The sequence below is a fragment of the Eleutherodactylus coqui genome, chromosome 8 (genome assembly GCF_035609145.1).
Source record: "Eleutherodactylus coqui strain aEleCoq1 chromosome 8, aEleCoq1.hap1, whole genome shotgun sequence".
NCBI classification, from domain to species: domain Eukaryota; kingdom Metazoa; phylum Chordata; class Amphibia; order Anura; family Eleutherodactylidae; genus Eleutherodactylus; species Eleutherodactylus coqui.
This window is the reverse complement of record NC_089844.1, coordinates 106,226,262-106,253,320: the sequence shown is the minus strand read 5'-3', so window position 1 is coordinate 106,253,320 and position 27,059 is coordinate 106,226,262. Positions and strand designations below refer to the sequence as shown.

At 43.2% G+C, this 27,059-nt stretch overlaps 1 protein-coding gene across 1 annotated transcript in view; it reads left to right on the top strand.

The window, feature by feature from the left end:
• The window catches only part of GRIN2A (glutamate ionotropic receptor NMDA type subunit 2A), a 518,561-nt gene extending 493,912 nt beyond the window's left edge, over positions 1 to 24,649 (top strand). Inside the window, exons 10-12 of the mRNA XM_066577826.1 lie at positions 7,324 to 7,511; positions 21,002 to 21,240; positions 22,865 to 24,649. Coding sequence (XP_066433923.1) covers positions 7,324 to 7,511; positions 21,002 to 21,240; positions 22,865 to 24,649 — 2,212 coding nt within the window. The remainder of the gene's footprint in view (positions 1 to 7,323; positions 7,512 to 21,001; positions 21,241 to 22,864) is intronic.
• The last annotated feature ends 2,410 nt before the right edge of the window (positions 24,650 to 27,059 follow it).

Sequence of the window (27,059 nt, the reverse complement as noted above, 5' to 3'; positions counted from 1 at the left end):
ATGGCGACGTTTCGACTTAATCTAAGTCTTTTTCAAGCCTTAGCTTAGATTAAGTCGAAACGTCGCCATTTTATGGAGCAATAAAACCCTTTTTTTACTATCTTTACACCGTTGATGCTGCCGCCTCCTTGGATACTCCCGCAACATTGTACGCGCCCTCACCAACGCGGTTACTGCCAAGGTCCACTTAACAACGGACACGTGGACAAGCACAGGCGGGCAGGGCCACTATATCTCCCTGATGGCACATTGGGTGAATTTAGTGGAGGCTGGGACAGAGTCAGAGCCTGGGACCGCTCACGTCCTACCCACCCCCAGAATTGCGGGCCCCAGCTCGGTGGTGGTATCTGCGGCGGTGTATGCTTCCTCCACTAAAGCACCTTCCTCCTCCTCCTCCTCCAACGCAACCTCTGTCTCGCAATCAAGATGTGTCAGCAGTACGTCGCCAGCAGTCGGTGTCACGCGGCGTGGCAGCACAGCGGTGGGCAAGCGTCAGCAGGCCGTGCTGAAACTACTCAGCTTAGGAGAGAAGAGGCACACGGCCCACGAACTGCTGCAGGGTCTGACTGAGCAGACCGACCACTGGCGTGCGCCGCTGAGCCTCCAACCGGGCATGGTCGTGTGTGACAACGGCCATAAGCTGGTGGCGGCTCTGCAGCTCGGCAGCCTCACGCACGTGCCATGCCTGGCCCATGTCTTTAATTTGGTGGTTCAGCGCTTTCTGAAAAGCTACCCCCACTTGTCATACCTGCTCGGAAAGGTGCGCCAGCTCTGCGCACATTTCCGCAAATCCCACAAGCACGCTGCCACCCTGCGGACACTGCAACATAGGTTTAATCTGCCAGTGCACCGACTGCTGTGTGACGTGCCCACACAGTGGAACTCTACGCTCCACATGTTGGCCAGACTCTATGAGCAGCGTAGAGCTATAGTGGAATACCAACTTCAACTTGCGCGGCGCAGTGGGAGTCAGCCTCCTCAATTATTTACAGAAGAGTGGCCCTGGTTGGCAGCCATCTGTCAGGTCCTTGGAACATTTGAGGAGTCTACCCAGGTGGTGAGCGGCGATGCTGCAATCATTAGCGTCACCATTCCTCTGCTATGCATCTTGAGAAGTTCCCTGCAAAGCATAAAGGCAGACGCTTTGCGCAGGGAAACAGAGCCGGGGGAAGACAGTATGTCGCTGGATAGTCAGGGCACCCGCCTGTCTATATCTCAGCGCGTTGAGGAGGAGGAGGAGGAGCATGAGGAGGATGAGGAGGAGGGGGAAGAGACAGCTTGGCCCACTGCTGAGGGTACAGATGCTGCTGGGCTGTCATCCTTTCAGCGTGTATGGCCTGAGGAGGAGGAAGAGGAGGAGGAGGAGGAGGATCCTGAAAGTGATCTTCCTAGTGAGGACAGCCATGTGTTGCGTACAGGTACTCTGGCACACATGGCGGACTTCATGTTAGGATGCCTTTCTCGTGACCCTCGCGTTACACGCATTCTGGCCACTACAGATTACTGGGTGTACACATTGCTCGACCCACGGTATAAGGAGAACTTTTCCACTCTGATTCCCGAAGAGGAAAGGGGCTCGAGAGTGATGCTATACCACTGGGCGCTGGTGGACAAACTGATGGTAAACTTCCCATCCGACAGCGCTAGTGGCAGAAGGCGCAGTTCCGAGGGCCAGGTAGCAGGGGAGGCGCAGAGATCACAGAGATCAGGCAGCATGTACAGCGCAGGCAGGGGAACATTCTCCAAGGCCTTTGCCAGCATTATGGCTCCCCAGCAAGACTGTGTCACCGCTCCCCAGTCAAGGCTGAGTCGGCGGGAGCACTGTAAAAGGATGGTGAGGGAGTACGTAGCGGATCGCACGATCGTCCTCCGTGACGCCTCTGCCCCTTACAACTACTGGGTGTCGAAGCTGGACACGTGGCCTGAACTCACGCTGTATGCCCTGGAGGTGCTTGCTTGTCCTGCGGCTAGCGTCTTGTCAGAGAGTGTGTTTAGTGTGGCTGGGGGAATCATCACGGATAAGCGTACCCACCTGTCAACCGACAGTGCCGACAGGCTTACATTCATCAAGATGAACAAAGCCTGGATTTCCCCAGACTTCTCTTCTCCACCAGCGGACAGCAGCGATACGTAAGCAATACGTAGGCTGCACCCGCAGATGGAAGCTACGTTCTCTCTCACCATCCAAAACGGGGACATTTCTGCTTCATCAATCTGTGTCTAATATTCCTCCTCCTCCTGCTCCTCCTCCTGAAACCTCACGTAATCACGCTGAACGGGCAATTTTTCTTAGGGCCACAAGGCTCACTCATATAATTTTTCTAAACAATTTTAATATGTTTCAATGCTCTTAAAAGCGTTGAAACTTTAACTTGAACCAATTTTTCGTTAAACTGGGCTGCCTCCAGGCCTAGTTACCACTTAAGCCACATTAACCAAAGCGATTAATGGGTTTCACCTGCCCTCTTGGTTGGCCATGGCCAATTTTTTGGATGTACATTAGTACTGTTGATACAGCAATTTTTGTGGGCCCTCGCCTACAGTGTAATCAAATGAATTTTTAGCCCACCTGCATTACAGCTGATGTTACATCCGCTGTGTTGGGCAATGCAATGGGATATTTTTATGTACCGCCGGTGGGTTCCAGGGAGCCACCCATGCTGTAGGTGCACACGGAGTTTAACCTACATCTGTCCATTTGTAAAGAACCCCAGTCTGACTGGGGCATGCAGTGTGGGCCGAAGCCCACCTGTATTAAGCACGACATTACTACCTCAGCTGTGTTGGGCAATGCAATGGGATATTTCTATGTACCGCCGGTGGCTTCCTGGCACCCACCCATGCTGTGGGTCCACACAGGGAATTATAAATGCATCTGTTTCCACTTGTAAAGAACCCCAGTCTGACTGGGGCATGCAGTGTGGGCCGAGGCCCACCTGCATTAAGCACGACATTACTACCTCAGCTGTGTTGGGCAATGCAATGGGATATTTCTATGTACCGCCGGTGGCTTCCTGGCACCCACCCATGCTGTGGGTCCACAGGGAATTATAAATGCATCTGTTTCCACTTGTAAAGAACCCCAGTCTGACTGGGGCATGCAGTGTGGGCCGAAGCCCACCTGCATTAAGCACGACATTACTACCTCAGCTGTGTTGGGCAATGCAATGGGATATTTTTATGTTCCGCTGGTGGGTTCCAGGGAGCCACCCATGCTATCGGTCCACAGGGACTTCACAATAGGGAGTTGTACCTGCCTGTGTCTATGAATTAAAAACCGCGGTCTGACTGGGGCATGCAGACACCTTGACAGAATGAATAGTGTGTGGCACATAGGTTCCCCATTGCTATGCCCACGTGTGCAGCTCCTGATGGCGGTGGCACAGGATTCTATTTCTCATTGCTTCTGTACAGCATTGTGGGCTATCGCCCCGCCCCTTTTAAAGAGGGTCGCTGCCTAGCCGTGCCAACCCTCTGCAGTGTGTGCCTGCGGTTCCTCCTCATGGCGTCTGTACAGCATTGTGGACTATCGGCACGCCCCTTTTATGGGGGGTCGCTGCCTAGCCATGCCAACCCTCTGCAGTGTGTGCCTGCTTTTCCTGTGGCAGACGCACTTCTAAATAGACATGAGTGTGGCGTGGCATGAGGGCAGCTGAAGGCTGCGCAGGGACACTTTGGTGTGCGCTGTGGGGGGGAGGGGGGGCGGTTGGGCAGCATGTAAGCCAGGAGAAGTGGCAGTGGAGTGTCATGCAGGCAGTGATTGTGCTTTGTTGGAGGTAGTGTGGTGCTTAGCTAAGGTATGCCATGCTAATGAGGGCTTTTCAGAAGTAAAAGTTTTTGGGAAGGGGGGGGCCCACTCTTGCCGCTATTGTGGCTTAATAGTGGGACCTGTGAACTTGAGATGCAGCCCAACATGTAGCCCCTCGCCTGCCCTGTCCATTGCTGTGTCGTTCCCATCACTTTCTTGAATTGCCCAGATTTTCACACAAGGAAACCTTAGCGAGCATCGGCGAAATACAAAAATGCTCGGGTCGCCCATTGACTTCAATGGGGTTTGTTACTCGAAACGAACCCTCGAGCATCGCGAAAAGTTCGTTCTGAGTAACGAGCACCCGAGCATTTTGGTGCTCACTCATCTCTATTCATTTCTGAATGATTCAATGTGATTTTTTGATTGATAATCATTACATGTAAAAGGGCCTTAACTTAAGGTCCTAAGCTAATAAGTGACTTTAAATAGTGCTATTGTTAACAGATTCTCTTGACTCCCTCTATCTCCTTAGAATAAAGAGTTAAGGGAGAAGTATTCATATTCATTATTCTTTGGGTCAATACACTACACTTTTTTTACTTTTATTTTAGTTCTCTAAGGAGACTTGAATTTGCAATTGTTTGATCACTCATACAGTGTAATGCAATACCATATTATACTGCTGACAATCAAGATGTGCCACAGTCACACTTTGAGAGGCATTTATTCATGGCAGCCCTAAGGGACCTTCAGAAGGCCCTGGGCTGTAATGACAACTAAACGGCAACTCACAATCTCATCACGTGAGGGCTGTTCTGCACCTCCAAACCCCAATGGAGGCATTTCAATGCTGCTGTATAAGTTGACAGTGGCATTTAAAGGGTTAACAACCATGATCTGAAGCTGCTGTTGTGGGTGGGTGCCAGCTGTCAAAGACAGCTGGCACACGATCCTGCTCCATACATACCCACACACATGGAGAACATACATGTGTGTCCTTGTGGGTCAAGGAATTAAAAGAGCTAGACTGAGTTAGAAAACACGACGCCTTTTTTTTAAACGTACCACATCTGTCCATATATTGTGTCTGGCATTGCAGTTCAGCACCATAGAAGTGTATGGGACTAAGCTGCAATGCCACACACTTCCTATGGACAGCTGTGGCACTGTTTTTGAATAGACAACAAGTATGTTTTTCTAATTCGGTACGACCATTATATTGGTCCTGGATACTCTTTCCAAATTGCTCTTATTTGTCTGTATAGTTATGTTGTGTTGCTGAAGTTTTGCAAATTTAATTTGCTGAAAAAGAGAGTAATTACAGGTGTGCTCCCCTTTGGTGGTGTTTTTATGCTCTATTATTTGCTTGAAATTGGTTTTCTAGTATCCAGTTCATGAATCTGCACCTTAACTGCTTCAATCTTTCATGGGTTGTTTAACAAAATTGAATCTATTCTCACCAAGTTCAAGCTTCTCTTTAAGTTACTGACATTATCTTGCATTGCTCTGTCACTTCTACTTTACTGTTTGTGCCTCGCTTTCTGTGCCCTCTCTGCCCTTCCTGACACTGAGCAAAGATGTTTATCTTCCATATCTTTTTGCTTATTACCAAACTGCTAAACACGGAGCTTTATGCACTGGACCATGCCGGCCTCTGAACTTCCATTTTCTAAAGTTTCGTACATTTAGCAATTTTTGCCAAAGAAAGTCCTTGTGAACAGAAGCTATTCCTTTTACAGTATTTGTGAATATGTTAAACCTCACAATGTGCGCAGATGGCCAGGTGCATTATTGTGCAGGGAGTGAGACAGAAGGGACCACAGGTTTTTCGGTCTAATGATCAGTAGGGTTTCCAAAGGTCACACCTCCTCTGATCATTATGTTGATCACAATTTTGCATGCTACTGAGCTCGATCTTCTTGCATTTCCTGGCTGTTCAGCGTCTACACAAATTTGGCCATTGATGAGTTGTATTTTGTGAAACTTTATACCTGGCAATTAAAAGTTCATTCATTTGTGTAACAGCAAACATTATAATTAGGGAATTTTTTGTAAAATGGTAATAGAAAATGCTTTAATTTTTTTGTAGAATTTAGGTACAGATGTAATAACTGTTAACTTGACATTTAACACATTATGATAACTTAAAGGGGTTGTCCGGGTTTGTGTAAATTGACTTCTGCCAGTCCAGTCTGTGAAAAGCCATGCCGGGACAAGAAAATTCAAATGCAGAGTAGAGGGAATAGTGGATGGAGGCACGGGTGGGGCAGAGCCTAACAGCAGACTGACAGAAGAACTCATGCACATTCATGTGCAGCCCGGAGGAGATAAGGGGAAAACGTGGGTGGGCAGACCTGAACACTACAATTTTCAGATCCCCTGGGCTCATCTCATTTTCTGTCCAGCTGCACATTAATTCTTCTATCCTAAGATGGGTTTCCCCTGGTTGCACTGACAGCAACCAGTTCCTGCTATTTCTGGATAACTCCTTTACCTACAATGTACTCCAATGCTGTAAGTTGAGTTATCGTGGTGTGCCATTTCTGTCACTGATTGCTACAGCTGTTTATTCACCAGTCAGCCATAATATAAAAATGAATGATAGGTGACATGAGTAACATTGATAATCTTGTGACAATACCACTTGTCAAGGTGCCAGATATATTGGGCAACAAGTAACACACAGGCACATCTTGAAGCTGATGTTTTGGAGACAGGAAAAGTGGGCAAGCATAAGAATCTGAGTGACTAGCATGGGCTCAATTGTCAAGAGCCAAATTGTGATGGCTATACAATTGGATCATAGCATCTCCAAAATGACTGGTCGTGTGTGGTGTTCTTAAGATGTTGTGGTCACTGTCAAAAGTGCTCCAAGGAAGGAATACCAAGGAACTGGCAACCCAACAGTCATAAGTTCCCAGTTTCATTGACATATACAAGGATTAAAGGCTTGTTCCTCTGGTTAGGTCTCACAGAAGAGCTACTGTAGCACAAATTGCTCAAGATTGCTGTCTATGAAAGCAAGAAGTCCTAATACTCACTGCTCAGGGACATATGAGGCTGTGTAGCAATGTAGCACACATTATCAGGCCGGTGGCTGATGGCAGATCAGTGTGTGTTTGTATTATATATTTATTTGGGATAGGTTGATGGTCTTTTTATTTCATGACTCACTTGAATCTCAAGAATTCTTCCACTGTTAGCCAAAAATTTATAAAGCACTGTGGCAGGCTGGGTATAATTGATATATGTGTCATATGATTGATCATCATATGAATAGATGCCATATAGTGCTACATTTTACATGTAGTGTACTAGGCAGAGCAAATGTTGGGCAACATTAGTTTCCCTATTTGCTACCAGTTATCGCCATTGATTTCAACAGCTGGCCAGTAGCAATAAACTGAACTGAGTTATACAGCTTAATTTTAAGGAGGTGTCCGGTTGGGACTATTTAAAGAAGAGACATGAGCTGTTTAGATATTTAACCTAGCTAAGTATTAAAAGATATGATTTTAAGAACTTTCTACCAAAACAAATTGTCATAAATTTTGAAATGTGTTTCTTTTCAGGAAGTTAGATGCATTCATCTATGATGCAGCAGTACTGAATTATATGGCCGGAAGAGATGAAGGTTGCAAGCTTGTGACAATCGGCAGTGGTTATATCTTTGCCACAACAGGTTATGGAATTGCTCTTCAGAAAGGTTCTCCATGGAAACGGCCTATTGATCTAGCACTGCTACAGTTTGTTGGAGATGGTAAGTTATACAATTTTCCATTTAATCTCTTGAATAACTAATTACATCAAGAGACTTGGAATATGCGTAATGACCTGTGTGGTCCCCAGGGTGGTGAAGTAAAAGTTCAAGCCCCATATTCTTTCCTATATCCTAATTTTATCCCCAGAAAGCAAATGTATGAGTAGATGTTATGTCCGAGCTATACGCAAGATCACCTTGTCTGGAATGGACAAAAATTGCATCCCAAAGTATGAATATACACATAATATACTAACATGGAGGAAACACAATATTAATAAGAAACAAAAATAGGGAAAAAGGAAATCTGACCCCAATCTACTAATATGGTGAAAGCCTATCTAAAAGCAGAGCATCAGCCCTGATGAGGGCGATTCTACGTCAAGAACTTGGGATGACCCTGACTTCTAATCAACTTGTAATAAACGTTTTGTTCCACTGGCTAATTTCCCATTTAGACAGGATGACAGTCATCTAAACGACTGCACAAGTTGTGAAATTACCACTAAGGTTGTTAGCGCTCATGCAGAGTGTTGCAGGCTTCTCGCTCAGCACTTCACATTCTTGTCTTGTAACACAATTATGTCTATCAGCTCCTCTAAATCTTTTGAAGATAGGATTTTCTTTAAGCTTAAATTAAACCTTGATTTCTGGTCAGATAAATTTAGTTCTAACAGCTCTTCTTGGGAATGGCTAAAACTGTACTTCCCATTCTATTTAATGTCATTTAAAGCAATCTTCCAGTCTCAAAACAAAATTGTCCCAGGACAGGAGGGTGGAAGGATATCTTTTCTGTACTTTGTCTTCTTGTCCCGACTCCTCCATGCTGCCAGTTTGGTTCTTCATTATCTGGCTGCCATGACTTCCACCACCATGTACTAAGGATCTAATAGATACTGAACTGCTCTGTGATTGGCCAGTGCTGATCATGTGACCAACGTTGGCGAATCACAAAATAGCTGAAGTGCATTGGTAGTCCTAACACTACTAATGCACCATGCAGGCTCTTATAGTCTAAAGATGGCAGCTGCAATCTTGTCTGCCTAAAAAAAAATGGAACCAGAACTGGAGGAATGAAAGTTGAGGAATAGAAAATAAAGTACAGGTAAGATACCGCTCCACCTTCTGGTCATGGGACAGAATTTGTCTAGAAACCAGAGAGTCACTTTAAGAAATATCTTCCTCTCAAATGAGGTAGCAGATTTGATTTTATTAAATAACTGTTTCTTTACTGACATGGGGAACCGTGACAAATTGCAATACCACCATGTGCTGCATGAAATCACAAATTCAGCTTTGCTTCATGTGGGAGATATTTGGTATATAAATTTTTATTTTAGTTCTAGAAAACACAGATTAATAATCCATTGAAATTTTTGTAGTCCTGGCTTTCTTGGGTGAGCATTGAACTAAACCTTTAGTGCATCTACTATGGAAAGGAGATATGTTAAAATATTAATGGTCTTGGACTGCTGAGTTTTGCTCATGGCTTTTTTATGATTGAAATGAAAAGCTTGTGTCGAGGGAGCGATCTTAGAAGAGGAAATAAAGAACTCCCAGCTTTATAAGTGAAGTAGGAACAAAGAAGTATAGAAGAAAGAAATATATTTAAATTACAGGGTAAAAATGTATTTTACTTCCTTTTACGACTCTCATATGATGGCTGTTGATAACCTTCAAGTTGGAAAATAGTATGAATAGCCTTATAGTATAGGCACATGTATGTACCATAAAGGCAATTCCTATAGATCCATTGTAGCAGACTGACCCTATCCAATGAAGGAGAAGAGTGTTTGGTGCTTTAAATGATCACCTGGAAGTAAGATCCATTTAACGTTTTGCTGTAGTGTCTCCTCTTCTCATAGTACATTCCTACAGTATATTACTGTAAATATCAGGACCCACTCGTTAATTCAAATATTACACTTGCTTTAGGTATATTTTTGTACTACGAAAAAAAACCCTGCCACAAAATATCAAATAATATAATTAATACTAATAAAGGTTAATTTTTAATTCCTTTATCCTTTTTTTTTCTTCGGTTTCTGGTCAGTGATATTTTGTACTACTTATGATGTGCACAAACATAAACATAGGTCAGCTCACTGTCTCCAGCAATCTTCTCTCCACCTGGCACGGACAAGCCTAGGTAGAGCATCGTATGATAGCAGGTAGCCACCCTTAGACCCATAATAGCACAAAAGATTCGATGAGTCAGCAATTTTGGATGCAATCTGACAAGTTTTCTACAACTGTTCTTCTATTTTACTGTTTAAGAATCTGTGCTCAGTAAAAATGAGAGAAACGATCAAGTTCTGTATGTCTTTTAGAAACTGTAACCATTATTCTTATGTAACACTTAAAATGACAGTAACAAGTAAATGAATTACTAGAGATGAGCGAGCACCAAAATGCTCGGGTGCTCGTTACTCGGGACGAAATTTTCGCGATGCTCGAGGGTTCGTTTCGAGTAACAAACCCCATTGAAGTCAATGGGCGACCCGAGCATTTTTGTATATCGGCGATCCTCGCTAAGGTTTCCATTTGTGAAAATCTGGGCAATTCAAGAAAGTGATGGGAACGACACAGCAACGGATAGGGCAGGCGAGGGGCTACTTGTTGGGCTGCATCTCAAGTTCCCAGGTCCCAATATTAAGCCACAATAGCGGCAAGAGTGCCCCCCCTCCCAACAATTTTTACTTCTGAAAAGCCCTCATTAGCAATGCATACCTTAGCTAAGCACCACACTACCTCCAACAAAGCACAATCACTGCCTGCATGACACTCCGCTGCCACTTCTCCTGGGTTACATGCTGCCCAACCCCGCCCCTGCACGACCCAGTGTCCACAGCGCACACCAAAGTGTCCCCGCGCAGCCTTCAGCTGCCCTCATGGCACACTACCCTCATGTCTATTTATAAGTGCGTCTGCCATGACGAGGAACCGCAGGCACACACTGCAGAGGGTTGGCGCGGCTAGGCAGTGACCCTCTTTAAAAGGGGAGGGGCGATAGCCCACAATGCTGTACAGAAGCAATGAGAAATATAATCCTGTGCCACCGCCATCAGGAGCTGCACACGTGGGCATAGCAATGGGGAACCTATGTGCCACACACTATTCATTCTGTCAAGGTGTCTGCATGCCCCAGTCAGACCGCGTTTTTTTATAAATAGTCACAGGCAGGTACAACTCCGCAATTGGGAATTCCGTGTGCACCCACAGCAAGGGTGGCTCCCTGGAACCCATCGGCTGTACATAAATGTATCCCATTGAAGTGCCCTGGACAGCAGAGCTAACATCAGATTAAATGCAGGTGGGCTTCGGCCCACACTGCATGCCCCAACCTGACCGGGGTTTTTAATTCATAGACACAGGCAGGTACAACTCCCTATTGTGAAGTCCCTGTGGACCCACAGCATGGGTGGCTCCCTGGAACCCACCGACGGTATATAAATATATCCCATTGCAGTGCCCAGCACAGCTGAGGTAATGTCAGCTTTAATGCAGGTGGACTAAAAATTAACTGGATTACACTGTAGGCGAGGGCCCCAAAAAATTGGTGTACCAACAGTACTAATGTACGTCAGAAAAATTGCCCATGCCCAACCAAGAGGGCAGGTGAAACCCATAATCGCTTTGGTTAATGTGGCTTAATTTGTAACTAGGCCTGCAGGCAGCCCAGTTAAAATAAAAATTGGTTCAGGTGCAAGTTTCAACGCTTTAATGAGCATTGAAACGTATAAAAATTGTTTACAAAAATTATATGACTGAGCCTTGTGGGCCTAAGAAAAATTGCCCGTTCGGCATGATTATGTCAGGTTTCAGGAGGAGGAGCAGGAGGAGGAGGATGGATATTATACACAGATTGATGAAGCTAAAAGGTCCACGTTTTTGATGGTGATAAAGAACAATGCTTCCATCTGCGGGTGCAGCCTACGTATTGTTTAGGTATCGCTGCTGTCCACTGGTGGAGAAGAGAAGTCTGGGGAAATCCAGGCTTTGTTCATCTTGATGAGAGTAAGCCTGTCGGCACTGTCGGTTGACAGGCGGGTACGCTTATCTGTGATGATTCCCCCAGCCGCACTAAACACCCTCTCTGACAAGACGCTAGCCGCAGGACAAGCAAGCACCTCCAGAGCATAGAGCGCGAGTTCAGGCCACGTGTCCAGCTTCGACACCCAGTAGTTGTAGGGGGCAGAGGCGTCACGGAGGACGGTCGTGCGATCGGCTACGTACTCCCTCACCATCCTTTTACAGTGCTCCCGCCGACTCAGCCTTGACTGGGGAGCGGTGACACAGTCTTGCTGGGGAGCCAGAAAGCTGTCAAAAGCCTTAGAGAGTGTTCCCCTGCCTGTGCTGTACATGCTGCCTGATCTCCGCGCCTCCCCTGCTACCTGGCCCTCGGAACTGCGCCTTCGGCCACTAGCGCTGTCGGATGGGAATTTGTTTGTCCGCCAGGGTCCTGTGGTATAGCATCACTCTTGAACCCCTTTCCTCTTCGGGTATGAGAGTGGAAAGGGTCTCCTTATACCGTGGGTCGAGCAGTGTGTACACCCAGTAATCTGTAGTGGCCAGAATGCGTGTAACGCGAGGGTCACGAGAAAGGCATCCTAACATGAAGTCAGCCATGTGTGCCAGGGTACCTGTACGCAACACATGGCTGTCCTCACTAGGAAGATCACTTTCAGGATCCTCCTCCTCCTCCTCAGGCCATACACGCTGAAAGGATGACAGGCAAGCCGCATGGGTACCCTCAGCAGTGGGCCAAGCTGTCTCTTCCCCCTCCTCCTCATGCTCCTCCACCTCCTCCTCCTCCTCCTCCTCAACGCGCTGAGATATAGACAGGAGGGTGCTCTGACTGTCCAGCGACATACTGTTTTCCCCCGCCTCTGTTTCCGAGTGCAAAGCGTCTGCCTTTATGCTTTGCAGGGAACTTCTCAAGAGGCATAGCAGAGGAATGGTGACGCTAATGATTGCAGCATCGCCGCTCACCATCTGGGTAGACTCCTCAAAGTTTCCAAGGACCTGGCAGATGTCTGCCAACCAGGCCCACTCTTCTGTAAAGAATTGAGGAGGCTGACTCCCACTGCGCCGCCCATGTTGGAGTTGGTATTCCACTATAGCTCTACGCTGCTCATAGAGCCTGGACAACATGTAGAGCGTAGAGTTCCACCGTGTGGGCACGTCGCACAGCAGTCGGTGCACTGGCAGATGAAACCGATGTTGCAGGGTGCGCAGGGTGGCAGCGTCCGTGTGGGACTTGCGGAAATGTGCGCAGAGGCGGCACACCTTTCCGAGCAGGTCTGACAAGCGTGGGTAGCTTTTCAGAAAGCGCTGAACCACCAAATTAAAGACATGGGCCAGGCATGGCACGTGCGTGAGGCTGCCGAGCTGCAGAGCCGCCACTAGGTTACGGCCGTTGTCACACACGACCATGTCCGGTTGGAGGCTCAGCGGCGCAAGCCAGCGGTCGGTCTGCTCTGTCAGACCCTGCAGCAGTTCGTAGGCCGTGTGCCTCTTCTCTTCTAAGCTGAGTAGTTTCAGCACGGCCTGCTTACGCTTGCCCACCGCTGTGCTGCCGTGCCGCGCGACACCGACTGCTGGCGACGTGCTGCTGCTGACACATCTTGATTGCGAGACAGAGGTTGTGTTGGAGGAGGAGGAGGAGGGTGGTTTAGTGGAGGAAGCATACACCGCCGCAGATACCACCACCGAGCTGGGGCCCGCAATTCTGGGGGTGGGTAGGACGTGAGCGGTCCCAGGCTCTGACTCTGTCCCAGCCTCCACTAAATTCACCCAATGTGCCGTCAGGGAGATATAGTGGCCCTGCCCGCCTGTGCTTGTCCACGTGTCTGTTGTTAAGTGGACCTTGGCAGTAACCGCGTTGGTGAGGGAGCGTACAATGTTGCGGGAGACGTGGTCGTGCAGGGCTGGTACGGCACATCGGGAAAAGTAGTGGCGACTGGGAACTGAGTAGCGCGGGGCCGCGGCCGCCATCATACCTTTGAAAGTCTCAGTTTCCACAACCCTATACGGCAGCATCTCCAGGCTGATAAATTTGGCTATGTGCACGTTTAACGCTTGAGCGTGCGGGTGCGTGGCGGCGTACTTGCGCTTGCGCTCCAACACTTGCGCTAGCGACGGCTGGGCGGTGCGCTGAGAGACATTGGTGGATGGGGCCGAAGACAGCGGAGGTGAGGGTGTGGGTGCAGGCCAGGAGACGGTAGTGCCTGTGTCCTGAGAGGGGGGTTGGATCTCAGTGGCAGGTTGGGGCACAGGGGGAGAGGCAGCGGTGCAAACCGGAGGCGGTGAACGGCCTTCGTCCCACCTTGTGGGGTGCTTGGCCATCATATGTCTGCGCATGCTGGTGGTGGTGAGGCTGGTGGTGGTGGCTCCCCGGCTGATCTTGGCGCGACAAAGGTTGCACACCACTGTTCGTCGGTCGTCTGCACTCTCAGTGAAAAACTGCCAGACCTTTGAGCACCTCGGCCTCTGCAGGGTGGCATGGCACGAGGGGGCGCTTTGGGAAACAGTTGGTGGATTATTCGGTCTGGCCCTGCCTCTACCCCTGGCCACCGCACTGCCTCTTCCAACCTGCCCTGCTGCTGCACTTGCCTTCCCCTCTGAAGACCTGTCCTCAGTAGGCGTAGCAAACCAGGTGGGGTCAGTCACCTCATCGTCCTGCTGCTCTTCCTCCGAATCCTCTGTGCGCTCCTCCCTCGGACTTACTCCAATTACTACTACCTGAGTGATAGACAACTGTGTCTCATCGTCATCGTCCTCCTCACCCACTGAAAGTTCTTGAGACAGTTGCCGGAAGTCCCCAGCCTCATCCCCCGGACCCTGGGAACTTTCCAAAGGTTGGGCATCGGTCACGACAAACTCCTCCGGTGGGAGAGGAACCATTGCTGGCCATTCTGGGCAGGGGCCCGGGAACAGTTGCTGGAAATCTGCCTGCTCCTCAGAATGTGTCATTGTAATGGAGTGAGGAGGCTGGGAGGAAGGAGGAGCAGCAGCCAGAGGATTCAGAGTTGCAGCAGTGGACGGCGCAGAATTCTGGGTGGTCGATAGATTGCTGGATGCACTTTCTGCCATCCACGACAGGACCTGCTCACACTGCTCATTTTCTAATAAAGGTCTACCGCGTGGACCCATTAATTGTGAGATGAATGTGGGGACGCCAGAAACGTGCCTCTCTCCTAATCCCGCAGCAGTTGGCTGCGATACACCTGGATCAGGAGCTCGGCCTGTGCCCACACCCTGACTTGGGCCTCCGCGTCCTCGCCCGCGTCCACGTCCTCTAGGCCTACCCCTACCCCTCAGTATGCTGTATTACCAGTAGTGCAGAAACAGAATGCTGTAATTAAATGTGCCGCTTATTGGCCTGTGGTTGGAGGCTGACTTCGCTTACGGAACGCACAGCAGAGGCAGGAAAGAATTTTGCGCAAGCCTGCTGTAACACTTAGCTGGCTGCGTATGAATTAGGACAACTACCCCCAGCAGAGATGCAGTACAGTCAGGACGGTCACAGGCAGCCCAAATAGATTTTTTTTCCCAAATTTTTTTGGAAAAGCCTACTGCGTATATAGACTGGATATGTCTTTCACTGTCCCTGCCTCACCACCACTACTGGCCGTGGACTATGTAAAATTACTGCAGGACGCAATGCTCTGGACGCAATGCTCTGCACGGCCGATATACAAAAAAAAAAAAAAGTGCAACACTGCAAAAAGCAGCCTCAACAGTACTGCACACGGTCAGATGTGGCCCTAAGAAGGACCGTTGGGGTTCTTGAAGCCTAAAATCACTCCTAACGCTCTCCATATAGCAGCTCCGGCATCAGCAGCACTTTCCCTGATCTCTGTAAGAATGCATCTGTGGCGAGCCGCGGGAGGGGCCGATTTATATACTCGGGTGACACCTGATCTCGCCAGCCACTCACTGCAGGGGGGTGGTATAGGGCTTGAACGTCGCAGGGGGAAGTTGTAATGCCTTCCCTGTCTTTCTATTGGCCAGAAAAGCGCGCTAACGTCTCAGAGATGAAAGTGAAAGTAACTCGAACATCGCGTGGTGCTCGCCTCTAGTAACGAGCATCTCGAACACGCTAATACTTGAACGAGTATCAAGCTTGGACGAGTACGTTCGCTCATCTCTATTAATTACCTAAAATTATCTGATGGGCATAGAGCCCCTTTCACCCTCTTATTAAAACTTTCCATTTGGCAGAAAGTTGGAAGCATTATTCTACAGCAATAAAGGAATTCACTGCTATAGCTATGTAGGGCAGAATCAGAAATAAGCCAGCCCATGCTTCAGAGACATCTACAGTATCCCAAAGAGAAAGTTAGGTGGATGAACGCATGAATGATTCTCCCACTGCATGTAATTCTTTCATGTTGTCTATTCTGATTAAATAAGATTAAAGATATAAGTTCTAAACTTTTGATTATAAAGTTCATAAATTTTTACTATAGAATCTCTGTATTGCTCTTCCATCTGTAATAAAAAAGCCTCAATTTTATTATTGCGGTTTATCTTAATGATGTATCACCCCTTGTTCAAATGTCTTGCTGTACTATTTCTTAAATGTTGTGCTTTTTTTCTCTTAGTCATTCATTTATCAATTTGCCCAGTGAAAAGTCTTGTGTGATCTGAGAGCTTGCAAATATAATTTTCTGGTTAGCCAATAAATGGATTTTCTTCTTGTTAATAGTTGTTATTAGTGATACTACAGTGACAATGCTTTTCTTCTGTGATGGTTATAAGGCAAAATTGGAGTAATTTATAAAAATAAGTTGCTTTTGGTAATAATCATGCAAACATGTCTTAACAAATTTAGTACATTAATTATAATGTACAGGCAAAGTTAAGCAAATGCCTATCGGCCCTCTGAAAAATGGGAGCAGAAATGTAATTGGCAGTTATGAGTCATATCTTCACTTTTCTTTTGCACTTATTTTGGTGTTTACCCCTATAGGTGGTAAATAAGACACATGGCATCCTTTATAATAACTGTTTGCTGTGATACATTTCTAACATTTGAAGTGATTAATAACTGATATTCTACCAACCATAACTAAATTTGAATGTCAAACAATTCATTCAACAAAGCAGAGCTGAAATCAAATTTAATTACTGCAAAAAAATCCCTACATTAAAATAATAATTTTATTGTTACTTACTAAAAGCACCCTACATAATTACATCTACAAAAAATACACACTTCTTAATAACAGGCTAAGAAGTGCATAGTAATCATACAAATAGCAATTTTCAGTTGATAAAAACACATAACCCATCTGTGGATCCACAAAGATATACTGTATATAAAAATAACAAAAGTACTTTACGGCTTGTAGAGTCCAGTAGGCATTCAAATAAATCCACCCGAACAAAAAATAATCGAGCAGGAGATTAGGCAGAACAGGATATTGGCATACCATCCATGACAACACCCTTCACTGTTACTTGCCTGACCGCGGAGTACATGCCCTGATAAGGACGACCCCGCTCAGCTGATGACTGTCCCTTGTTAAATACCTATTATAGCCTTTCTAAGCCAGATGAAAAAATATGATTGTAATTCAAAACCTCAATGTGTTTTCCTCTGTAGTTTTAAAACATGGCTCATCAGGGGATTAAACACCAAAAGAGAGAAAAAAAGCTCATCTCCACAAAAGGTGATAGTGACATCTACATGTCTGACATGACTGTTTATGCACTTCCTATTAGTAGGATCAGTCAGTAGCACCTGGTAGGCCAGGGACTCTATTGCAGATTTTTGCCTGGAGGTCCAGGAGCTTACACTTTTGCAAACAATAGACAAGAGTCCTTGACTAGAATGCTGTGTTTCAACACAGCACAAACTGATTGCTGCTGAAGCTCTGCTCAGTCACAGCACTTAATGGCTGCACAACCTTGCCAATAATGCCAGAAAGATTGTGCAATCATTAGCTGTGGCGATTGAGCGGAGTTTCAGCCGCTAGTGGTTTTTCCTGTGTTGAGGTACAGCCTAAGGATAGACTACATAAGAATATTAACTCATTAGAAATCACTAATCCAGAGAACGAGTCCTATTAAGCTAACAGTACTTATTCTTCAAGACGAGTCAACAGCAAGAATGGGTACAAATTATTTTTGGTTCATACAGGACAGAAGTCAAACAGCAAGTGGTTACATTATATAAAGATTACACATATCTTATACCTTCTAGGTGGAAAGCAGTCTATGTGGAGACACCAGATGTTTGTGGCTGTCTTGAATTAGTACAATGAACCTCTTTAATCCCTGTCAAGTTCTTCCTTTGCTGGCCTGGTGGGAAGCTATAAATCTATCATAGTAGGTTAGTGTATTATTATAAGGCCTAGTTGTACAGTACCACAGCTGACAACTAGTTTGGGCTAACAGTCATTTACGGGAAGAGGGATACATATATTCAGGCTATGATGGAAGGACATACAAACGTCCTGTTATTGAAGTGGGACATGGGTCTACGTTTTCCCATCTAAGATAACTATAAGAAAATAGAATCTTAATTCTTGTGAGTAGCGCACACACATGTCTGTACCTGTTCCTGGCCAGGTCAAATACAGGATCATATACGTTAGTCTGTTTAGTTACAATATACTAGTAGCAATGACTAAGAACAACATGACTGACTGAAGACTGATTATCACTAATGATAGTAACAAGACTCCACCCAGCCAAGGCGCCCATTAGCTGTAGTAAAGAGTTCCAGGCAGCATCAGATGAGTTCAAAATTTTTTTAGTCCTCCACAGTAAAAAGATTGACCGGCAACGTTTCGACCTACATACCGAGGTCTTTGTCAAGCTTGACAAAGACCTTGGTATGTAGGTTGAAACGTTGCCAGTCAATCTTTTTTACTATGCAGGAATAAAAGGATTTTAAACTCATCTGATGCTGCCTGGAACTCTTTACTACAGTGGATATTTACTTGGTCTATTGATCCAGATCTAACCTGACTTTTGATCGTCCTCCTCGCCTTGGGTTAAGGCTTTGAAAACACCAGGAGGTATTTTTATCTCCGTGTGCTGCTGGTTATAAAATATTCTACTAAGGCGCCCATTAGCAGCATGATCTCAACAACCTTATCAGCAAGATCGTGCTTCCATTGGCTGCTGCGGCTGGTCGATATCTCAGCTCTAAGTGGTTTTTATTTTGTGAGAATGCACCCATATAGCCAATTTGAGCTACATCACAACTTTACTCATACTTCTTTACTATAACTTGCATGTGGCTTCACTTCGCCATATAGCCTTTCTGCTTTTATGTGACATTACAAAGAAAAGCATTTTCTCAAATCTGTAACAAAATAGTATGCAAACTACATCTTACATAATTGTTATTTGCAGATATCCAAATTAATTTGCTAGAGACAACCCATACTGAATTATACTAAAACTAACTATCTTTATTTAAGTTTGCATGCACAGGAAATGTATCAATATTACATTGATTTCTCAGAAAAGAAAAGCTTCTAACAATTAAAATGTTCTGATTGATCTGTTTGGGAAAAGCCTAAGGACAAAAGGGTTTTTTATCATATCTAACCTATTTTTTTGGACTTTTGTAGGTCATTATTCTGTACTCTAATGGGTATTTCTATTCTCCAAAGTATTTGACTCTGTATTTCTAAATGTCAACTGGCATATATTTTTGATTTAAGCACCTGAGGCCTCTGTTTTTAATTGACAAGAAAGCATGCTATGAATTTCCAATTGTTCTATAATCTATCTCGCAAGGCAAATAACAACGGAAAAATCAATGATGTATTATATCCCTCCAGGTTTCTATTTTATGATTATGAGAAGGACAGAAATATAAAATATTTATTTTTTAAGAAATGAAATGAATGAAGTATTCTATGAAGAGTATAATACTACAGGCTACTAGCTATATACCAATTTTGTATCATAAAGCTTCTTTCACATGGCAGTATTTTGGTCAATAATTTGCATAATTGTTTATAAGCAACCTGTTGCATAGGCTGTATGTCTGGCCCTGATCATAAAGACAATGACGTGGATAAAGGCCAGGCGTAATTGGGACCAATATCTAAAGAAACCTTATTGGTAGCTAAATTTAATGACTTTGTACACTTTTGCAACAATTTATTTATAAATACAATGCATGAAAAATTAAAAATAACCCTTGCAAATAGTCTTAATATTTTGTTTTTACTATTTAGTGTATGCAGTTCCTGTACAGATCTATACAACTCATAGTAACAGACAACACTGCGGCAGATCACTCCTTGCAAGGTTGTCTGCTCTCTGCCCAAAAAGTTGCACACAGAGTCTGGGAACAGAACTTATCTTTTTATACCAAGCCCTTCAGCGAGTCAGAGAGGAACTCAGGTTCTATCAGTCCATAGCCCAAAAATCAGAGTGAAGAAAGTCATGTGATCTCTCTTTAAAGGTCCTATCAGGGCTATAAAACAAGGTATAACAGTAATAGGAAACTATATACATGGACATTTAACCCCTTACACATGTGGGCCCCACCTCTTACATCTGCAGCTATATCCAGAATGGGGGTCCTCCAACCCCATCCTGATTCTGTAGAAAGGACAGAATCAGCAAATTGCACTTCCTAGACTGTTTCTATTACTCCTATATAAGTGATTGGAGCGTGCTATACACATCCAGATTAAAAGAGATTACTCCCTATGTTGGGAGTGATAGTTACACACTCTGAGCCCCCCAATAATTTTCTGAATGAATGCAGTGGCTGCCTCACCAGGAAGGACAGTGGCTGTGGACCCGCATTTTGGAGAAAGCCATAGGTCTCTAATGGTGGACCCACAGCTATCAGACATTTATTACATATTCTGTGGATACATCATAAATGTCTAAGGTGAGACTGCCCCTGTAACATCAAGAGGAGTAGAGGCGGAAGAGAAACAGATGTCTGCAGGATCAGGCTACTCAGGGTTGACCTGTAGTCGGTAACCATGGAATCCAAGACATTGAGTGGTAAAAAAAAATTAAACAAGACTATATTTGTAGAGTTGCTGTATCTATGTCTATCTATCCATATGTAATTAACTGCAAAAGCATACATGACTAAAGACATCCTGTAGTCAAATATCTAATTGCATGTTCCCTAGCAGAGTGACTAATGTGGCATAAACGTTTTGTATACACCATGATTTTATGCAATATTACTCCATTAGCTATATGCAGAGTTTGGGTTGTGGTTATCTATGTACTGTTGCCTCGTTTTGCCCACTTGAATCCCTAGTGACACTATTTTTACTCCTTTTACTGATCAGGAAAGTGTGTTGCTATTTTACTATGAGCTTTGAACATTATTCTGAGCTTTTTAACAGCTGCAATGACAAAAAGCTAAAGAAGTCATTAATTTCAGTCTTTCCTTCTATTATATTCCTATAAAATGTAAGATTTCGATTGTAATACATTTCAATGTTGAGATAATGCAATAAACAACCATTTTTTGTGTTACTTAGGTGAGATGGAAGAACTGGAAACGTTGTGGCTCACTGGTATTTGTCACCATGAGAAAAATGAAGTTATGAGCAGCCAGTTGGATATTGACAACATGGCTGGTGTCTTCTACATGCTGGCAGCTGCTATGGGCTTGAGTCTTATAACGTTTGTTTGGGAACATTTATTTTACTGGAAACTCAGATACTGTTTTACTGGCGTTTGTTCGGGAACACCGGGATTGCTATTCTCAATTAGTAGGGTAAGTCATAAAAATTATGATGATAATAATAGTCATAATAATAGTCATTAGTAATAAATCTGTCCAATATTCCAGTTATTAAATATATCACTATATCAGTTGTTCAATGAAATTACATTTGATTATTTGGTCTGTAAAGCTGATCCTAGACATGGGAGAACAGAACTGGCCAGTGATCAGAATCTTCCATGGGCCTATCCATTGTCCCTTGATGGCGGATGTGGAGGCTCAAGAAGACTTCACACACTGGATTTCATCATACCTGATCTTTTTTACTTATAGATGTAATCCGCTGCCAAAGTAATCTGACCTAGACTTATTCCTCTCTCCACCACTAAAATAAGCATGCATGCTTGACCAAACATGCATGTTTTTGATGGAGCCTGCAGAAATAGCTATCAGCCAAATAAGTTTTTGGCCAACAGATATCTCATGTGTACTGGTGGATAGACAAATTGAAATAGATAATATAACTTAGGTGTTAGGTAAGGGCTATATACAGACTTTTTGTAGAGCAGTTGCTCCAATTTCTGTTGTACTGGGAAAACTTCAATAACGTCATAATTTGCGCACAATTTTAATACAGCTTTTCTTTAATTGATTTGTCGTACTCACAACAATTGCATTAAAAAATCTCATAAAAGCTGCATTAACGCATCACACTGGTGATGGACGTAGACAGAAGAGGTCCCTTGTACAAGGACAGTATATAAGTGCCTTATGGGCTTGCAGATAATTTGTCAAGAGCAAGAATATCATAGATTTTCCCCCCTCGTGAGTTCTTGTGAGCCAAGGTATTAAGACAGTGTAACATACAGTAGGAGGAAATGCTTTTTTTCGTGAATGTAAGTCCCTTTGGCTACAGGGCCCTATGGTATGCCTTAACACTCATTACATAATGTATTCATATGAACTGCAACTGTTTTGCTGCAGGATGTCTATGTGCCGCCCCAGCCTAATGGTACATTCACCCACTGCAGATGTTTTTTAACCTGTATGAACATGAAGATGTACATGAGAATTTACTAGTGGATTTTGCCCATGCCTGAGAAGGAAACTACAATTACACCCTGCTTAATGCTTTGTTTTTCTATTTAGTATAGTATTGTATATACAATATATTTTTTTATTTTTTACTTTATAGTCTGTTCTAACAAATTAATAGCAGACAAAGTTGTCTATTTTTGCTGTGCTAGGGTACAACAGATTGCATAAACTATTGCTATTTGATAGATTTATACCTAGTTTCACAGTTTTTGTGGTATACTGTATGTTTTGATTCTGTATAATATAACAGATCATATTAATTTCAATTGACTGTGTAAATTACAGAAGTCTGATATAACATTCATCATGACTCATGATGACCCTTTCTATCCCAATTTTTAAGACCATTTTGTAAAAAATAATGTACTATTATTAACTACTAATATTGCATTATTCTAAATCAGATGACATCATGAGTTAAAAATGTAACAATGTTTAGATACTATTGTAGAACTACTGAGGACACACATCGCTACCATTAATACAGAAAAAAGTATTAATATAACATAGGTTTAATTTTTAAGTTTAAGTGTTATATAGCAAGAAAAGAAAATAATATGTTGTCTATGTCTTCCAGGGCATTTACAGCTGTATTCATGGAGTGCACATAGAAGAGAAAAGAAAATCTTCAGATTTCAGTTTTACTGCTTCCCAAACCAATATGTTAAAATTATTGAGATCATCTAAGAACATGGCTAATTTGACTAATCTAAACCCTTCTCAATGCAATTCACCAAAAAGGGCATCTGATTATATTCAAAGAAGTTCACTGCTGATGGACATGGTTCTGGACAAGGGGAACTTAATCTATTCAGATAATAGACCGTTCCAGCAAAAGGAGATTTATCCAGAAAATGCACATGATCTCTCCATGTTAGCTAGTAATCGCCATAAAGACAACCTTAACAATTATGTTTTCCAGGGCCAACATCCACTCACACTCAATGAATCCAATCCGAATACTGTTGAGGTTGCTGTCAGTGCAGAACCAAAGGCGAATTCTAGGCCAAGACAACTTTGGAAAAAGTCAGTAGAAACTTTGAGGCAAAATCAAGGTTCAATTAATGAAAATGATGCTGATGAGCCCAAGTTATCAAGTAAAAACCAATGCTTCCTCCCAGAAGATGGACACTTTTCCGATGCTTCTGAAACATCAAGTAGAGCAACCTGTCATGTAGACCATGAAAATAATAGCAAACACCACAAAAGTAAAGACAACTTAAAAAAGCGATCTGTATCTAAATACCCTAGAGATTGTAGTGAAGTTGAGTTGGCCTACTTAAAAAGCAAACAAGGCCCCACTCGTGATAAAATTTACACAATTGATGGTGACAAAGAACCCAATTTCTTGATAGAGAAGCCCCAGTATGGTGAAAATGCCCCTGTCCAAGAGGAAGGGGATTATCCTGAGGTATACCAAGACCACAATGACAATTATAGAAAATCCGAACCCTCCCTTCATGGGAATAGGACTCCTATACATAATGAAGATAGTCTTCCAAATAATGACATACAGTACAAGCTGTTTACTAAGCACTATGGTTTAAAGGACAAAAATGCATCTATGACTGAAGTCAATGACAGATATAGGCAAAATTCTACACATTGCAGAAGCTGTCTTTCAAACGTGCCCAGCTATACTGGTCACTATTCTGCCAGGTCCCCATATAAGTGTGATGATTGCCTACATATAGGGAATCTATATGATATTGATGAAGATCAAATGCTACATGAGGCCCCCAACTCTATGCATTCTGAAGCTGTTTATGAGCACAACTGGATTGAGAACAATGCTCTACAATTTCAGAAGAAAAACAAGTTGCGGATTCACAGGCAGCATTCTTGTGACAATATAAATAAGCCCAGAGAGTCAGACACTGGAAGGTCCTCCCGTAGCATAAGTTTGAAAGATAAGGAACGATATCTAGAAGAAAGCCCCTTTGCTAATATTCTTATTGTCCCCCATGAAAAACTATTGGGAAATAAGACTCCGCTTTTTACACAATCTTTAAAGGAAACCAAGAGGAGCAGGTCCCTTTATCCTGACATTACTACTGAAAACCCATTTCTACATCCTTTTCATGAGAACCAAAAACTAAGTCATGGACGGAGCTCCTCGGACATATATAAACAATCCTCAACATCAAAATCAAGAAATGATAACTATTTACGATCATCGATAAAATCCACTACTTCATACTCCTCGAGGGATGGACGATTACCCAATGACATATGTGTTTCAGAGTATGTTATGCCTTATGTCTCAAGCAAGAATAGTCTGTACACAACTCCAAGGGTTGTAAATTCCTGCAGCAATAGACGTGTATTTAAGAAAATGCCTAGCATTGAATCAGATGTTTAAAATGTATGTATGTATGTACCACATGTTATGTTAACGCCTGAAAATATAGTGTAGCTGCCAACACTCTAGAGGCAATCCATGATCATTATAATAATAATTTAGAAGAGCAATGATGGTTTCTGCATACATTTATTTCTGTAGGGCTTCCAGGAGTCTGTTTACTTAAGAAAGTTAGTTTTTGTCACTGGATTTGCCCAATTTAAGTTTATTCTCTTAAAAGTCAAGGACAGCTGAAATGTGGTGTGCTGAACATGAGGTGAAAGACATGTACCTGGTACAATAGCTTGATACCTCTCTCTCGAAAGAGGACATATTGTCACATACTGGTACTAGAATAAGTTCAAAATGGTATCCCAATTATATCCAAAAGCATACAAAAACAGTGGAAACCCTCAACATATATAAGAGGTAATAGCTCCAAAAAACTTTTGCTGACAACATGACTACAGTAGGATAAAAAAAAAGCCATGAGACCGAAAGATACAGCCTGATTCAATATCGGCAGCTACAATTTGATGTACTTCGCCATTTACGCCACTAGTACTATATTACACTAGAGAGAACACCATATAATGTTATTTGTCATCTAATCTTTTTACTAGCAGTTGAAGCAATATCGTATGCATGTAGTTTGACACAAAAATGTTTTATGTAAGAATGCATTTGCACAGTCACAAGGGGATGAGTAAAATCAACTTTTACATATTGATCTTAATAAAAACAATATTTTAAGTCTATCGACCATAATCTTCAGATACTGAGTACTAAAGTAGACCGAAAGAGTTTGCCTGTTTGAAGTCATGTTCACAAGCGTTACTCTGAAGATTGCTACGTGTCAATGTCAGTATTTTTTTTTTTCCGAAAGCCATGATAAATTCACAGTTAAATCTCTTTGGTTTAGTAATTACCACCATTAATTATGTAATAAAATTATCAAATAAATTCCATGCCGGTGTCATTTGCCACACTTTCAACATCTCACAGTAGCCTAGGACATCACAAGTATTCCATACTGGTACCTTATGTATATATTTATATATATATATATATATATATACCTGTATAATATGCTGAAACACCAACTGTACCACAGTTGTAGATATACTGGTCCAGTGCATAGCTATATATACTGTATATAGATATCAGTACAGATGTAGCACAACACAGTGCATATACTTGAGTGTAACAATTTACCATTGATACCGAAATTAACCTCTTGAACCTTTTTCTGTTCTTGGAATAATTTGCAGTTTAGCTGTTTTTTAAATTTCATCACACTGGTTTATGTCGCACACATTTCTTGGTGCATGATATTTTGCTCTTTCTGCATGTCTTCATGTAAATTATACAAATAGTTAAGGTACAGTTCAGTTAGATGCGCAGGTTACAAAAAATTGTCTTCTGAACCCAAGCTATTTAAAAACAATGATTTGCAAAAGTGTAAAAAAATGCCTAAATATTCCCCAAATGTTTGATTCGGATGATAGATTATCTTCACTGGAGGCTAAAATGTGTGTTTCTGGATAATATAATTCAAGGATCTTTAGTAAGTACAGAATAGTAATAGGGACTCTTTTGAGGGTGTTCCGCGAAAGCTGAGAGAAAAGAACTGGTCTTTGCAGGTAACGAGGTAGCATGCAAGTCTATATCTAAAGGCACATTTTTGAAAAAAAGTTCATTTTAGGTTGAAATGTATATTTAGAGGTGTAAGAATATATTTTTGTTATCTTCTATTGGCTGTCATTGTTTGTGTCTATTTTTTTTGCTAGAAAATACAGGAATTGGAATTCAATGGAGAACCTATGGGCACAAGGGAGTTTATTTAATTATAGTAATAGCACCAACATATTCTGCAGCACCTTAAAAATCAGAGGGTATATATACAAAGTAAAATTAAACATAACGTACAGTACTAAAAAAATAAACAATTTGAACAATCGGGATTAGGGCCATGCTTTCAAGAGCTTAAAATCTAAGAGGAAATAGGGGGGGCAGAAGAGGTAAAAATATGTCTTTTGCTACATAGGGTAGTACAAATAAAACTGCATGAGTCAGTCACTAGTGTATCTGTGTATATACAGACATAAAGTGCCTTTGAGTGGATCGAGTATGAGGTTATTGATTGATGAAGGGGTTAGGTTTTGAGAAATGAAGTACAAGAGGGCTAAATAGAGAACAGGTAGATTGGGGAATATCATAGGCCTGCCTAAAGAGTTGTGTTCATTGGGCAAGCTTACAACTGTAAATATTGGTGATTAACCTGATTGTCCAGGATAGCACATTCTAGTGAACTGATGCAGCTTGAGTAAAGTCCTAGAGACGGATATTTGGTTTATATGGGGTGTTAGTCTGAGATCATTAGCAGAATGGAGAGCACAGGTAGGGTGGTAGACAGAAATAAGAGAGGAAA